General features: G+C 36.2%; 1 protein-coding gene across 3 annotated transcripts in view; it reads left to right on the top strand.

Annotated features, from left to right (window-relative positions):
• The window catches only part of MAP3K20 (mitogen-activated protein kinase kinase kinase 20), a 161,779-nt gene that overhangs the window by 92,643 nt on the left and 51,568 nt on the right, over positions 1 to 17,568 (top strand). For all 3 annotated transcript variants that reach the window (XM_033112750.1, XM_033112751.1, XM_033112752.1), the window contains exons 8-10: positions 5,217 to 5,303; positions 10,864 to 10,938; positions 15,806 to 15,912. In XM_033112750.1, coding sequence (XP_032968641.1) covers positions 5,217 to 5,303; positions 10,864 to 10,938; positions 15,806 to 15,912 — 269 coding nt within the window. The remainder of the gene's footprint in view (positions 1 to 5,216; positions 5,304 to 10,863; positions 10,939 to 15,805; positions 15,913 to 17,568) is intronic.

The following is a 17,568-nucleotide window of genomic DNA, read 5'->3' as shown; positions in this document are numbered from 1 at the left end:
AAGTTACTACAGTCTGACCATCCTACAAATCATCTGCTTAGGGAGTCTAAATGGGGGAATTTGCAATTTAAGACTTTTTTGATATTATTTCCTCTTATGAAATTATGTTTCTTCATTTGTAAGCAAAAATCGATTTACTGTGTCAGGCACCGTGATAGACATCAACTTAAGGTAATTTAAATTTGACTTTGCCTGCTCGTTGGGACCAGTGTCTCCTTTTATCCCGTGGAACAGGCGCCATCAAACTTTTTCAACAAAGATCCAGATAGTAAATATTTTAGACTTTGAGGGCCACTTATAGTCTGTGTTGCATTTTTTTCCAACCCTTTAAATATGCTAAAACCACTTCGTATCCTGCAGCAAGCCATGGATTGCAGACCCCTCTGTGGAACAAGAGGGTTTGGAAGATAAGCAGCATGGCTGAAGAATCAGTAATTCAACAAGAGACCACCATTCTCATTCCTCTCACTTGCATGTGTACATAAATATATATAAACATAGTTAGATGGTTATGTTTTTTAATTATTTTGCACATGTATATGAATTAGAAGACATTTGAGGTTCATTTTAGCACTCTACAAGTTCTCGTACAGTGCTTTTACTTTTAAAATTCTGCCCAAGTCTTAGAATTTCCTGATCTCAGACACGACTATGAGTTATGTAGAGAGTGAACTTGTAGTTTCAGTATTATTTCATTTATGAAAACAAACTTCACACTGCTGTCTTCTAAAAGGTTCCAGTTGCCAGGGACTTCGGTGTGAAATGCACCTACCTGCTTTTCCTGAACTGAAGTAGAATCTTAGTTCCAGTAACCAAGAGCGAATTCCTTTTCACATGTCAACCATAAGAGACGTTAAGAGGTGATTTCTATTTGTGGAGCTTCGGATTTTTTTCCTATATCTTTTAAAAATCCCTTTCACTCATTCCACATTGACCCCTCCCCATGTTAAACACAGTTTGAATCAACCTTTCAGAGGCTGCAAATGTTCTGTTTATCTTGTTAAAAAGCTTTCCTTCAAATGATTGCACTGCTTTTCAGTTTTTCTTTGCGAATTAGGTTTTCTAATTGTTTACTAACAATTTTTCTTTGCGAATTAGGTTTTCTAATTGTTTACTGACCCAACCTTTGTTTTGTGCTGAGGGATTTAACAAATGCATAACAGATCATTCTGTCAAGTAATTTAACTTACGCCAGCAAACTTTACAGCCAGTCACACTGAACATTTCCAGTGTCGCTCTGTATTTTCACACCAGACGTTGCTGTCCAAAACCTGGTTGTTCCAGTCACGTGCTTTGAATGTCAATTTTACGTTCATGTTAGAGTTTTCTTTTAACTGGTGAAAACAAAAAAGCCTTTTCAGTGAATCTGTTTTAAAACAGCTTCTACTATTTATTGCATTATTGAAAAGAGGTTTACTTAGAATACTACTTACCCGGAATGCATAGCTGTATCAGCAGAATTCCATTCAGAAAAGTACACATATGCTAACTTAATTATAACTGAGAATTCAGGATTTTATTTCAATTCTGACCCATTCCCATTCTGTTCTAGATAAACACCATCAGTGGAAGAAAAAGTGAAAATCATACTTTCCAGAGCCTTTTTGTTTAAACAATCACAATTTTAAAAAATAAATGAAGAAAGTATTGCATGTTCAAAGTGGGTATTACTAAAAGAGCAGGAGAGAACTGTTTTTAAGGTAGGGGCCGTGTGAGTTTTAGAAGTCTGTAGTCTGATGAAAATGATACCTAGCTAGGAAAGTATGTGGTTTTTTAGAATTTTTGATGTCCTTTCAAAAATAGGTGAGTAGCCAGGATTCATTTGTCATTAGGAGCATCTCTTTGCACAAATCATCCCATAGTTTATTAAAACTCTATTCTGTGCACCGAGCCCCCACACACATCGCAGTCACATCCAAACAAAGGAGACCATTAAAAAAGTTACTGTTTTTGGAAACCCATCAAAAACCCAATATATTTTTTTCTTTTTCTTTTTCTTGTTTCAGCTTCGCTGTAAGAATTTACCCCCTAATATTATGAAAGTCCCGAGCCCTCCCCAGCTTGCTAATCCTGTATTGGTTCTTAACACATGGCAAGACTAACCAGCCTTATACAGCCTTAAAATAAATGTGCTGCAAAGAATTGCTTTTTACAATTCTTCCTTCTAAGCAGGTAAACTTTGTTAGGAAGACAATTGTTTTTCTCTGTTTTGTAAGACGAGAGGTTTTTCTTCCCCGTTATGGTGACTTCTCTTGAAGGACCAAACCAGGGGAGTATTTAGTATGTTACCCACAAAAGAAAAGAAAAAAAGACTTCAAAGCAGAAGTCATTGAAAGAAAAAGCCTTCTGAAAACACAAGGCCTCGCCAACTCTTTAAATACAAAGCTATCCTAATGCCAACGCAGGAAGGATTACCTGCTTAGAAGCTTCCCAGCCAAAACCAGGTTTGAAAATAGAGTGGAGAGAGAACATTACTGCCTTGTCTGCAAGCCCTGTTCCAGAACAGGCCAGCTCAGTAATGGCTTTCCATTGTTTGTAAAAGAAAAGGCAGGAAAAGTACAGAACCTTGTCCAAGGACATGTCTCTTCTGTAAACTGAAAAGAGAACATGTCCTTGTGAGCAGTTTAAACGTAAGGGTGCCTCAATATAAAATGAATTGGAAAATATTTTTAAGGTTGAAAGATCACAATGTTTGACCTGCAGCGCCATACCTTGATATTTTCAGGCATAGTTTAATTTATTTTTAGACCTCCAAATGACTTCCTCAACAAGGTTACTTTTTTGCGCCAAATGTCATTGTGTTTAGAAAAAGCTGTTGTCCCACCTCATGCCATCTACTTTTTGATACATTCCTGAACCTCGTGAATTAATAATAGGAAACCATGAAATGCGCTGATACTGGAATTGAACTAAAGACCTCATTTGGGCCTAAACTAAAGAACCCAGCAGCTACTAGTGACGCCATCCGCGGCCGTTTTACATCCATCAAGTGGCTCCCTCGGCTGTAGTAGCTCTTTAGAGACACAGAGAGGGAGTAAAATGAAACCGTCTGATTTTTCCAGAGTTAGAACTCTTAGAGAAATATAACTAGGACCTTATTCGATTTTGGACATTTTCCAAGTGAATATTTTGTAATAAAGAATGTCATAAATCTTTCTCTGGTGTTATTCCCCGAGCTCTTGGTTTTGTATTTCACCTCACAAAAAATCCAGGGATCAGTCTTAGTGTGTGGGCGTGCGCAATATATTGTGCGTGCGGGCCAAACTCTGAAGGGAGGGGGCGCGAGGCTGGTCCTCTGACCGGCGGGGGTCCGGTGCATTTGATTTACGTGACGCTCATTCGCTATTCCCAGTCTCCTTGGGTAAGCCAAATCCATTAATTTACTTCTTCTTCACATCCCTTCCCCTCCCCAACCCCAACACCAGGGGAGTGGTAATTGCAACAAATTGAGGGGCTTCTTTTCCTGCTCAGCCCTCTCACTGCCCCGCTCCCCACTTCCCTGTGCAGGCCAGTGTGTCAGGTGTGATTGCCTACCTGTTCTCATTCCTCCTTTACTCATGGTGTTCGCTAGAATCGTCCCCTTCTGGGATGCCTCGTACCTTTCCCTAATCACTTCTATGACTCAAATAGAATTATTCAGTAGCTCTTGGAAAGAAGTACCTTACATACTTGATTAAAAGCCCAAAGAGGCTTCAGTGGATTTTTTTTCTCCTGCTTGAGCAGCATCTGCCAATTTCCCTGATTTTCCTGCTAATTATCTTCATATTAACCAGAAGTCACTGAACATGTTACGGCTGGAAAAAGACTGAGCACTGACCCAGGAAATAGTGGATAGAGAGTTAAAGGTTTATAGGAGTTTCTTGAATAGAGTATATGTCCTCAGTTGGCATTCTCATTTAGAAATAGTTTTTTGTTTTTAGAACAAGAGAACTCTAAATTAAAACTGCTGAATTCATTGCTTCGGCCATGGCTCCATACCTAAAATGTGGCTTGTCACATTCTCTCTTGTACTTCCAGCTTTTCCTTCTGTAGAGCTACCTGGGGTTAAGAGCTTGACCTTCAGGGGGAGACAGCCAGGTCATGTTCTATCTCTGCCACTTGATAACTGGGTGCCTTTGTTTTCCTTAAGCCTTAGTTTCCTCATCAATAAAATGAGGATAATATCTACCCAGTGGGATTGATATTAACCATGATAACATATGCAAAGGCTTTAACAGAGTACCTGGGACATAATCAATAAATGATAGTGGTGGTTATGATTGTTGATAAAATCATAATTGTTTTTGCATTTCACAAAGTATTGGTAGACTCAAATTTAGATGCTTATTTGTAAAAATAGAGAAAGTGAGTGTAAGAATCTCCGTTATTAAGTATTTAAAGAGAAACCAAAATCATTGGCTGTTTTCAGCCTTCCCAGAATCAGTTTACTTTCTTTGGACACTCAGGTGCAGATTTATTAATCATACTGACCTCAAGGATTGCAGAGAGATGAACTCATACATAAATTTCTCTCTCTTTCGCTCGCTCTCTCTCTCGTTCTCTCTCTCACACACACACACTCACACACACTCAGCCTTATATATGTACATAAAGTGTTTACTACATCTTAGAATACAGTATAATAAATTATTTTGTATAGAGTGGATGAAAATGAATCCCTTAGACTGACTCATTTTGAGAGAGTTCTCTAAAACAAAATCTAAATGTTACAATTTTGCAAGTACCTACCATATGGGGTAAGTGGTTTAGCCAGTGATTTAGATTTGGTGCTTGATTTTTTTTTTTTTTTTATGATGAGACCATTATTAACCCTTTAAAAATATGGTTGAATTCCCTGTTATTATGAAGAAATTTTATCAGAGATAGAAAGTGGAAAGAGTTTTGACTAATAAAATATAAAATCTAACTTACGGGAATACGTGAGAATTCTAATAACTTACAAGATAAAGTTAAAATCATTTAAGCCGATTGGTTTCTTAAAATTTTAAGTCTGGCTCTAGATGGTCTAATTTCTAAACCAGAATTTTTTATTTTAAAAAATGTATATGATATATGGAAGGAGTCCTATGCATGAATATAGACGTTTTGCTCAAGTTTCTACAGACGGGGTTGGTTGTGTCTGGTAATTGGCTACAGTTTTATGTTAGATAAAGTTTCAGTAATATGCCAAAAATATAAAGTACAAGAATAAAAATTCCATTTTCTTTTTGTTCCAGGTTCTCTGGGAGATGCTAACAAGGGAGGTCCCCTTTAAAGGTTTGGAAGGATTACAAGTAGCTTGGCTTGTAGTGGAAAAAAACGAGGTAAGACTACGATTCTCCATTCAGGTACATAGATCAGAAAACAGTATTGGGGTTTTGCAAAAGACTTTTTCATCTTCTTCAAATTGAAAGTAAGTTCACGCTTATGGAAAGATTAGCAGTAGGAGCTAACACAAAGGGTCAAAGTGATGTTATTCCTCATGAATGGACCCTTTACATCTAATTGTTGCAGCTTCACGTCGTGATGCTGTAGATCAAAAATTGTACAAGTACTGTACTAGTTTCTCAGTCTCAATTGTAAAACCTAGGGGTTTGTTCTTAGTGATGAAAGAAGCCATTGCGTCTAAGGTAGGGGAACAGTTTAACTCCATCTCCTGCGTTTAGGACATCTTTTTTACTGGCCGGGAGTTGATATATCTGTAAGAGACCTTCAGCTACTTCAACTTACCTCTCCCAGCAGGAGTCACTATAGTACAAGAAACTGTCGCTTAGATGAGAATTTCAAAAATAAAAGAAGAAAAAATAGTTTCAAAAAAGGGAAAAATTACAGTTTTGCCACCTACGTTGAACACTACATTGAAGATGAGCTCCTCACTGGAATTGGCGAGGCAGTGGCATAACTGTTCGCTTCTTCATGCAGAGCCTTTCCATTTCAAAAGAACTTCAGTGGCGTAAACACCGTTTGTGCTGTGTCCCCAGCTTCGCTTTTCTTCTTCCCACAAATTGAGGCTTTCAGTTAGTTGGACCTATGAGCCTACATCAGAGAACATGGTACATTCATATCAAAGAGAGCAACTACATTTTGAAAGGTTTAAAATTGTGACTGAAACGCACAGTCATGGAAATTTTCAGCATAAGGATGAAGCATCCAATATCAAGGTATTATGAGAACTTAGATCATGTAATGGAAGCATGCAGTTGTCTTTGCAATGCAAAACAACTTTATTTCACAAAACTTCTTCATTTCCAAACCTTGTCTCTGCCCTCCACAAAGGGTAAGAGTGCAACCTGAGGATAAAATAATTTGCAAAAGGTGAATATAAAGAGAGAGTTCTTTTTTAATGCTTTAAAAGAATTAGATTGATCTGCTCCCCATGTGAGTGCTGGAACAAACTAAATTTAAATCAAAAAGCTGCTATTGGCTAAGAAAAACCAAGTCTCCATATTTTAGATCACAGAATCCAGAATTACCTTATTAATTTGTCCTTCTGAGCCATTGAGAATGGATGAAATGTTCATGATAGCCAAACTTAATGGGGGAGAGCTGCCAATTTATGAAAAATGAAAAGGAGTTATATTCAAGAATGTGTCTGCTCATTGTTTCACAGGAGCTGCTCTGTTTTAATTAAATGTGATAGTAATTCCGGGTGTGTTATTAAATCAGACCTCGCACACAGGATAACTGATGTTTTCATGATATGAGAACCCACTTGTTTCTGTTCTGTTTTTGGGTTGTTATTTTTCTTTTGCCAATGAGATGATTAGATATTTGGTTCTGGGTTTATAAATGAGAGTGAAGAAAATTATTGACCTTCTATTGACTTTGGAGCAGAGCACCCTACATCATTTCAAGATAAACTAGAAGAAAGCTTTTTTTTAAAGCTCACTGGACCCTTCAAATATGTATAAGAGAGAATAATTAATATTTCTAAATAATATTTCATCAAAAGGATGGCAAAATAAGTATGAACCTAAAGCCCTTTCACAACATTGGCATATCCATCAAGGAATTTTAAAGCTGAAGAAAAAAAGGAATTTAGAAGCTGCCTTTGGATAGTTGACCTGCGGGTTGGGAATCATCCATAACTAACCTTCAGAACCTCCTCAACAAGTACATGATCCCCCTTTCTTCCCAGGGATCCCCTAAAGTAGAGTGCACTATCTTATCCATGATGTCAGCTGATAACTGATGGAGACTACTCAAATACCTCCTTTACTGTATTTATTACATATAAGTTGAAAGAAACCCATATGGTGAAATAAGTTTTCTCAACTTCCTAATGAATTTAAGGAAAATTGGGTTTTACAAGGATATTTATCTGTCTATTTTCATTCCGTACAATATTTATTTGTCAAAAATAGGGACATTAAGTTTATATGTAGTTTCCATTGTCGTCATTCGAGAAGGTGTCTTAGTTTCACCTCTTAAGTGGAGACACTTCTTACAAGAAGAAATTCTGTTGACATAGCATTAAAATAATTCCCAAGGATTTATTTCATTTCATAATAAAATTGAGAATTTGAGTTAAATATAATTTACAAAATCACCTTAACTTTTAATTATTTTATTTATTTTTGCTTTGGAATACTTTGGGTTATTGAGTTGGAAAGAGAAAACTGTATTTTTTTTTTTAACAGGCCTCGTTTAAACAAAGATCGATGTGTTTAAACTTTCAGGGAGACATTTCAAATGTGAACTAGTACCTATAGCCAAATATCAGGGTTACCTTTACTTTTTAGCGTTTTATCCTGAAATAATTAAAAACTCACAACAAGTTGCAAAAATATTACAAAGAATTCTGTGTACCCTTCACTCACCTTCCCCTGCTGGTGACATATAGGTATATAACATCAAAATCTCGAAATTGGCATTGATACATTACTTTTCTTTAATTAAAAAAATTTTTTTCAATTACAGTTGACATTCAATGTTATATTAGCTGCAGGTGTACAGCATAGTGGTTAGACATTTATTTAACTTACGAAGTGATTTCTCCCCCCGCCCCCAATAAGTCTAGTACCCACATGGCAACATACATAATTATTACAATATTATTGACTATATTCCCTATGCTGTACTGGTACATTACTCTTAACTAGACTGTAGACCTTATTCAGTTTCACCTTTAAGATTGATTTTTGCATCTATAGGAAGATCAGTATATTCTAAAAATCGTATCTGAAGGTTTCTGCTTCTAAACCCTTAATAATGAAATAAGGTCTTGAAACAATAATTTTTCCTCATATTAAATCCTATTAAAACTAGGTAGATCCATAAAGCACCGTTAAACTTTACAAAGCAAGTAATGAACCCTTAGAGAAGGCATGGAATTTAGAGGGTGTTACTAATAAATTTTAAAAATATAACAGATACGTATATTTGCCTTTGTAATTGCCACAAATCCCAGTTAGTGGTCATTCAGAATGTTCTGGCAGCATAGTTTTTATGTTTATAAATACTTAGATTCTCATGTAAAATATGTTTTGTTCTAAGTAGCAAACTATTGATTAACATAGAAACCCTCAAAAAACTTACTAATTCATTGTTTTTGACTGTACTTTAGAAAAAGATAATAAACTTGTCTTAAAAAATAATTTTTGCATCTTACATAGCAAATGGTGCATAAAAGAATATGATCTTAAATGTCATGCCTAATTTCGTAGTTGGGAAATATTTTAATTTTAAATTTGAAACTGTTTTTATTTTTGAATATTTAAGTTTTAAGTAGTATTGCAAACCTGGTGCTAATATCTGATTATTTCAAAATGTTTAATGCATTCGGAGTACTCACAGTTATCTAATCAGAACTTAAATATTTTGAATTTTATTTTAAAGTACTTTTTAATGTACCAAAATAATCCCTTACATAAAGTGTCTGAGTCTAGATTTAACTGATATTTGACCATGTCAGATAATTTAAAATACTTATATCTCCTTGTATATAAAGTTATAGATCTGATATCTAAAAAGTTTGTCAGTGAGAAAAGATGATAGAAATGATGGACATCCATGTCCATCCAGTTCACATTTTAGTTCTTAGAAAAAATGTTGAGATAAAATTGTGTAGAAAATGTTACCCTTTATGAAAAATTATTTTTCATTACACATGGGTACGTTCAGTTGCATAATTACAATTACTATCTGTTTTTATTAGCTGCCACTCCCAACCATCTTTTTTTTTTTTTAAATAAATATCTGGTTTTCCTTTTGACCTTCATCAAAAGGTTTCCAGTTCACATTACAGTAAAATAATAATACAGTTTATTATTAAAACATCGTGCTCTATTTTACAAAATCACAAGGCTAGAAGTTAAAAACTGCTTAGCATAGCTTCTAACTTGGAGTGGGTTGTTTGGTTTTAATATTATTTTTTTTACTTTGTTTTATTTTGATTTTAAGGTTATCTGTAATTCCAAATATAGATTGTTTTCTTGCCAACGCAACTATTTTTCTAGTTTTACACATAGTCTCCCCCAAATCCAACTAAGTTCAGTTTTAAGTTTTTTATTTGCAAAACTTCTTTGGCAAACAACACTGCGCAATAAATCTCAGTACTTAGCACAGTAGTTCTCAGCTCCATCAGTAGTACTCTCTATAACTGCTCTGTTAATGCCACTTCTACTTCCCTGAAATGAAAGTCAGAGGTAATACAACCTACCTACATGTTATCTGTTATGTCAATATAATGCTCTAACTGTACTATAAAGAGGAAATTAACAAACTGTGGATTGCAATGTAGAGACGCTCAGGCACGAGCACAGTAGATAGAAGAGATCGTGAAGCAGGTTTTGATGCTTAAAGCTACGGAGAAATAGACTTCAGCAGCTGCAAATGCAGAACAGAGTTGAGTTAGTGACTCCAGTACCATGAACAATGCTGACATTTTCCAAAAAATTTAGGTTAAGTTATGAATAATGCAAAAACCAGTCTGCCCTTCATTTATTTTATTTGGTAGTTGCATTCTTAGAAAGTTCAGTGCATTTAAAAACTGTTCAGAAAATACTTGCCATTTATTTGTAAGTGAGAGATTCTAGACTTAGAAAATTGTAAGCCTCACTGTTGACTTGTTTTACTTCCATGAATACACGTGGGGCCTTGGAAGACTGATGGAATGCAAGTGTTCTTAACCATGTCGGACTTCACAGCATATTGAAGGATGGCATCCTTGACCTGCTCCACGTGCAACCCTCTCGTCTTTAAAACAAACAACAAGCCTCCGTAGATTTCTAAACAGCCTCTGAGAGCCACTACTCCAGAATGTTAGAGTAGGACTGACGTTCACCTCATAATCTTTGTTGTAACAGGTCCTACAGTTTATGGGTTTGACCACACCTAAGCCACAATGAGTCATGCATTCAGAATGTCTTATTTACCAATGGGAAAATGAGTACTTCTTCAAAATTATCTCTGTGACTGTCTATACTGAAAATTTTTTCAGAGTTGTGTATCTACTGCCAAAGCTGAACTGGTGGCGTCTGAGTTGTCCAGCCTGTTTGCATTACTTCATAGTTGCCTCTAAAGTACAGTGATAGATTTGTGGTTTTAGATTTAGCATTTACATTCCAACTTGCCCCCCTCCTACTGTCGTTCCTTTTGGACTTTGATTCTGAACTTAAAGCATTTGTTGTGCGGAACCTGATTCTCTATCCACTGTGATTCCTCTGTAGAGGAAAAGTGTGTCTTTAGAGATTAGGTTATGAATCTAAACATAAATTCTCACCTCTCATCTATTAATCAATGGAAGATATAAATTTACCGTCTTGTTCATGCTCTTAAATTAACTCCTTTATGACTCTTCAATTAGTATTTACTTTCCTCAATGAGTAAGTCCTTGTGTTTTATTGTCTTTTGTTTTGTTGTGTTTTTACTTTCTCTCTGTAGAGATTAACCATTCCAAGCAGTTGCCCTAGAAGTTTTGCTGAACTGTTACATCAGTGTTGGGAAGCTGATGCCAAGGTATGTGTGTGTGTGTTATATATATATATATTGTTGTTGTTGTTGTTGTTCAGAATTCTGAAATTTCCCTTGTTTGTTTGATTTGAGTTTTTAAAATGTGGTAATAAAGTCCATTACACAGCAAAGCTAGACTGCAGTTTCTGTTCCCTGTATTCACTGTTAAGGCTTTTTGTTGACATCTGCTTATCTTGACCCCTGGAAACTCGTTATTGGCTCTTTCTCACAGCACTCAGGCATCCTTGACTCAATAAAGAGAAATTTGTTCCTTTCTTTTTAATCTTTAATAATAACTATTGCACCTCCGTGTTATAAAGACGGCTAGCAGACAGTGCTCATTCTGTGTCAGGCACTGTTCCAAGTAGTTTATGTATATTAACTCATTTATTCCTCTGTGAAATATGTACTGTTGTTGTCTTCATTTTATAGATGAAGAATCAAGGCACACAGAGGTTAAGTAATAAGCTCAAGGCCACACAACTAGTAAGGGGTTGGGCTGGATGTGAACCCAAGCAGGCTGATGTGGGACCCTGCTCTTCACCACTGCACTGTATTGCCTTTCTAACCAAACACCAGGCAAGGTAGCAGCACTGTCACAGAATCTTGATACGCACTTCCTGTCCAGTTGCAGTGATGTTTTTTAGGCTATCACAATAGAGTTGGAGAAATTCCAAAACTAGACTTTCATGTGGTTATCACATTTGAGCATGAATGGCCCATTTCCTTTCCCTGCAAAGATGATTTTAAAAGACTATCACATACATACGGAAATATTTACAGATAAAATGGTAAGCTTATCTTGGATTTGCTTCAAAATAAAGTAAAGGGAAATGGATGGCAGTATAGATGAAATAAGATTTACCATGATAATTTTTGAAGCTGAGTGATAAGTATATGGAGGTTCATTATATTGTCCTCTCTACTGCTCTGTATGTTTGGAATTTTCCATAATAAAAAGTTAAGAAATTTTAAAAAAATAAGATTCTCACAGATTAAACATTACAATGAGAGAGAATTATACTGAAGAAAGGAACAAACATTTTATCATTCTCATTTGTCCAGTTTTTCACGGAAATAGATATATAACAAACTGAACTTTTAAATAAAGATCTAAAAAGAAAACTTTAAGCATGGAATTTCTTCCTTAAGCTAAACCCAAGTGCGGTCAGACCCTCAGGAGGAATGAGTGACGATGACATATGCAGTGCTCTCCTACATGTTTCTCTAGGGGAATAATTCAAACACAGTTGGTGAGTATGGGAACTGGGTTAGCACAGCTCAGACTTCCCAGTGAATCCTGTGTAGTTTCCCAGCACAGTGCTCCACACCACGTGAGAACAGCCACGTCAGGCACCAGGGGGCACGGAGCTGCAAGGCCCTCGCCATGTGCTCCTGTGGCTGGGCTGGCCAGAGCTGTGTCTTGCAAGGGTTTCGGGCTGGTTCTCCATAGCCTGGAGCATGTTGCCTTTCCCCTCATAACCAGCAGCCTTAATCTTTCACGCCTATTCATCAAACCACCTTCACCCTTTCTTAGAGTCCAGTATCAATACGTTTTTATTAAAGAATTGGATGTATTTGTTTTAACTGTGTTCGTAGTTTTATTTAGGAGAGCCGCTATTTTTATTAGTATGCTATGAGACAGTTGCATAGGTTTTTGAATGGTCAGTCCTGCCTCTGTTTAGGCCCTCTCATTTGAGTGTGTGATTCTGCAGACTATGGGGATTTTTAAGCATTAAAAGAGATGCCTAGACTTTGCGACTCATCCAGTAGAAACTATAAATAGCTAGTTGCAAGCTTGCTCTAGAACACATATTTTATACTGTTAAAATGGCATCACCCTTTTCATATTCTCTCTACCAGTTAATTGTCCATCGTGGCACATACGGTAATTTTGTCAGTGTTTTCCTCTCTGACATTTAAATAGAAATTTCACCTGAAATTATTTGCATTGAATTAGATAAGTGCAGCTAGATCTCTATAATTGTAATTATATTTCAGTATGCAAAGCAGGTTTTGAATTTCTTAATCAGGAACTCGGTACCATATTAATTAAAATTCTAAGAATATACATTTAGGGTGCATTAATTAAATGGTACTGTAAGCACCTCACACAGCACGGACGTTACGCCCATTTTTGAGGCCGTGGAGTTGGCCTGCCTTTAACATGTCATAAGCTGACCCTTCTATAGGACCAAAGGAATCTCGGGTTCTAGCCATGTGAAGTATAAAAGTTAGATTGATTTTTATTTCCTAAATTCATGACTTTTTATTCTGGTAAGATTAATATGTGGCCACTGTATTGGATGCGGTTATACAGCCAGCAGCAGCCCACACCCCCAATTCTCTCTTTGCTGACCCACTCCAGACACCACCCACATACCTTCATTCCCTGAACATGCTCTCCCTTCTTTCCTTTTCTCCCCTGATTACTTCATCATAAAGCTTCCCTGGTTATCCTGTGGAATGCCAGGCCAAAATTAGTATTCCTTTTCTTAAACCACAATTTGGGCTAAGGCCTTATGCCTTGTACTGTTGGGGGGCTTTTTTTGTTTTGTTTTTGTTTTTGTTTTTTAATATCTTTTCTTCCTAAATAGATTGCAGGCTAAAGGAATAGGGCTGGTTTTCTTAATATGTGCTTCCCTATAGCACCTTATATAAATTGAGTAAGTAGATGGCCGATTTGTGGTTGACTGAAGTAGCCAACCAAGACTTATTTCCTGAGAAGCACATTTTAGTTCTCTGGCTTAGAAGTTGGTGCCAGGCCTGTGCATGTATATAGAGTAATGGTTAAAAATTTTTTTCGGTCCTTAGATGTGTTAACACATAGATTAAACTATTCATCTTACCTATAAAAATATATTCTTTTGCAATGAAGAGGGGGGAAATGTATACAAGAGAAAGTTGTTATTAGGTAAATCTCAGGTCATTCCAATGGTTTACCCCAGGTGCTCAAAATATTTTATCGAAGAAAAGAAGGGAGTAAAGGGAGGTATTGGTTCAAGTTCTAAAGTGATATTTCTAACTAAGAAACAAAATGATAAAGTCCTGAGTTTGATAGGAAGTAATATCTTACCCTCAGGTGATAAAACATTTTGAAGGGTTTAAGTGCATGGTTCCTGGTTCTGTGACTTGCTTCCTGTGTGATACTGGCTGGGCATTTCATACTTTTCTGAGATTGATTTTCCTTATCTATAAAATGAAGATACAATTAAAGCAGTGCTGTATGCAGATGTTCAATAAATGGTCCTAGTTGTGACTTTTAAGTAAACAAAGCCTACATACTACTTAAGAGGAGACTAAGTCCCTTCAGAGGGACTTACATAAGATCCTAGACCAAATGTTGTATTCTGTAAACACAATATTCATAAAACATTACCACAAAATTCTACATTGTTACTTTTTAAATGTGGCTTTCATAATTCCATCTGAGAGCATATTCTAATAGTAAAATTACGATTTTTCTAGGGATACTTGTCATCTAGTTACCAAAGAATTTCACATTATTTCAAGAATGATTAAATGTAGGGGAAAATATTATCCTTTAAGAATTCATTAGCTCCTCCTGCTGTTTTTTCATGCAAAATAAAAATTTGTATTTGTTATATAACTAGTTCTTGTGCAAATAATTAAGGCTTTTTTTTCCCTTTTGCAACCTGACACGTAGTGGGAGAAATTAAAGTGGAAACAAAGTCAAAAGAAGACAAACAGAATATTTTTCAAATTTCGTACTTAAAGCATTTTCCTTTTGGCTTATTAGAAGGTTTAACATATATCAGTGACATTTTGCTACTTATACCCTCTTCTTAAAAACAAGAAATACACACAGGTACACACACACACACACACACACACACACACACAAACACACAAACACTCTCTCTCTTAAAAGAATATAATAGTGGCAGAACTCAGAATAAATATCTCAGTTTTATATTCCTGGAAAATGGAAAAATTGCCTTTCTAAATGTAAGACATGCTCAAGTCCTGAGAGCAAGCCCCCTCAACATTGTTCCTTCTTGTTTTTCTGCTCCTAAATTAAAATGCATGTTTTAATTGCTGCAACTGTAATTTGTTCAGAAATGGTATAATTATGAGGCGTGATGAAGAGAGAATGTGCATCATCCTTTTATTATCTCTCTGCATTTTTGTTTTAACCTTTTGTCTCAACCTTGGCTTAGAACCTAAAGAGATATACTAGCGTAGTTACTGCTAGCTAAAGAAATACATCTAGTCACTGCTTTTTCAATTTCTAGTAAATAGTACCTCTGCATTTCCCAGCACCAAAGCTAGATATAACGTGGAATAAACATTGAGTTTAATGAAGTTATGATGGCTTTAAAATTGGAGGATTTTTCTGAGCAACTGGTTTAGGATAGTTAGTTCTAATAGATTGGTAAGTTGATTTTGCCCCAACATTTTACTGTAAAATTTTCAAACATATGGAAAAGCTGCGAGAATTATACAGTGAACACTAGTCTACCTACCACCTAGACTCAACTTTTCCATGCTTCTTTATCACACAGATAGATTTTTGAAAGACTTAAATGTCACCTTTTAGGAGTGTTTAATCATACCCAAAAGAGAGAATTAGTACTTTCCTTACTTGGAGAAAAACTGTAATTACTCCAGCCTTAGGCCACAAGATAGAAAAATGATATCTGAGTCTGTTATTATGAATAATTGATCGAAAATAAGAAATATAGTTCCTTAAACCTGTCTGGTCTGATGGTTATAAAATAACTAAGTCAAGACATTACATCATATTTTATTTTGTTATGATAAGTTGAGCTTATTGCTACTAGTGGATTTTCACTTAAAGATACACTTTCTTAATTCCCAACAAGTGATTATTTATTTTTTTCTTCTTCAGAAACGGCCATCTTTCAAGCAGATCATTGCAATTCTGGACTCCATGTCAAATGACACTAACCTTCCTGACCAGTGTAACTCATTCCTGCACAACAAGGCCGAGTGGAGGTAGGTAGGCCTGGTTCAGCAGTCATAGCCTCTGGCTGGAAAAGGGCCATGTCTAGCTTCAGTGAAGAAGAGAACCAGAAAACTTGACCACAGTCTGATTTCTAAATATAGCTTAGACATTTGGGCTTTTTCTTTTGTTTATTGTGTTAAAATTTTTGGAGATCTAATAAGCCCTCCATTTCACATGTGAGCAAAAGAGAGTGTTCCTCTTGTTGCTTTATCATATGTGTGAAGGTTGGAAAGAATATTGAAATCAGATCTTCCGAGACAAAAGACAGTTACCAGACATTTCTCTGTGTACACTCTGTTAGGAAGCTTTGGCCTCTGTTCAGTGAGAAATGAAAATACCCTTTGCCTGGAAATTTGCAGAGCGCTATATCTGTTGATGGAGGAGGTAGGGAGACTATAAAAACACTTCTAAAAGGAAACTTTTGATGTTATAAATCCTGTTGAATTTTGTCAAGTGTAAAACAAATTTAGTAATGAGAAAATTGTATTGTGTGAGTGGAAGAAGTAAGCCTGGCATGAGCCATTTGAGCCAGGTCACATGATGCATGAATATAAATAGCCTGTTTGGGAGCTGACATTACTCCTCCCTGACTCAGCAGAGATTTAAGTAAATGTGGCATTGCTCCTGAGACCCAAGGCAGTAATGTGACACCTTACGCCACCTGCTGTTGCCAAATGAATACTGCATGTACTTTGCAAACGATGCAGTTGTTTGCTCCTGTTATTAGACATGTCTTTGGGCCTTCTGTTTAGTTGGTGTTTTCCAATAACCTTATTTATTTTTATTCTTTTGAAATCTCTATCAAAGGCCAGTGAGTTAGGTGAATTTCTATTTATGGTGCAAAAGTAAAACTGTCTGTTCTAGTCTAGATATGAGGGACTTTGTTCTGGGCTGAAATAACAAAATAAAACACGTAAGGAAGATTTATTTCCTATAGTAAGAGTTCAGTGCAAATCTAATCAGATCTCGCCTTTTATATGGATCTAGAGTTCCCATTACTCAAGTACAGAGGCCAAAATTCTGAACAGGACTCGTGAGACCCAGCAGCCTCATCTTAGGAGCATTATTCTGGCCTCTAGTTCTGGCTTTGAGTCCCTCCACAGATATGTGTCTACCTCATTTAGAGTTCTTGCAAAATATAGTTTCTCCTGTTTGAAACTCTTCCCTGTTGAAAACACCACCCCTGACGCCCACTTCTAACTTGGCTCCTATTCATTATTCCGAGAGCAGCTGAAATAACATGTCTTCCAGAAGTATTTCCTGGCTCCTGACTAAATGAGATTCCCTCCACTTCATGTGCTCCTAGAGCACCTCCTTCATAGCCCATTACTGCTATTGAAATTACTAAGTAATTCTGCAGTTTGTTTAACGTGTGTCTCACTGGCTAAAAGGTAAGAGAGTCAGGTAATCTCTTCTGTTCATCACTGGACCTACAACTTCTAGAACATGCCTTGAACATAGCAGAACATACTTTGCTCAATAAATATTTGAGGAAGAGAATACCATGGTCACAATTATATAAGAAGACAACATGGTGTTACACCAGAGAATATAAACATGTAAGTTAATTTGTTTGCCAGCCAATGTGTTTTACATTTGTTCATTCAGATATTCATTGAACGTCTGCTGGGACAAGGTGCCCTTCT

Source organism: Rhinolophus ferrumequinum, chromosome 8 (assembly GCF_004115265.2).
Source record: "Rhinolophus ferrumequinum isolate MPI-CBG mRhiFer1 chromosome 8, mRhiFer1_v1.p, whole genome shotgun sequence".
Lineage (NCBI taxonomy): Eukaryota > Metazoa > Chordata > Mammalia > Chiroptera > Rhinolophidae > Rhinolophus > Rhinolophus ferrumequinum.
Note: the sequence above shows the minus strand (reverse complement) of the source record. Positions and strands in the feature narration are given on the sequence as shown.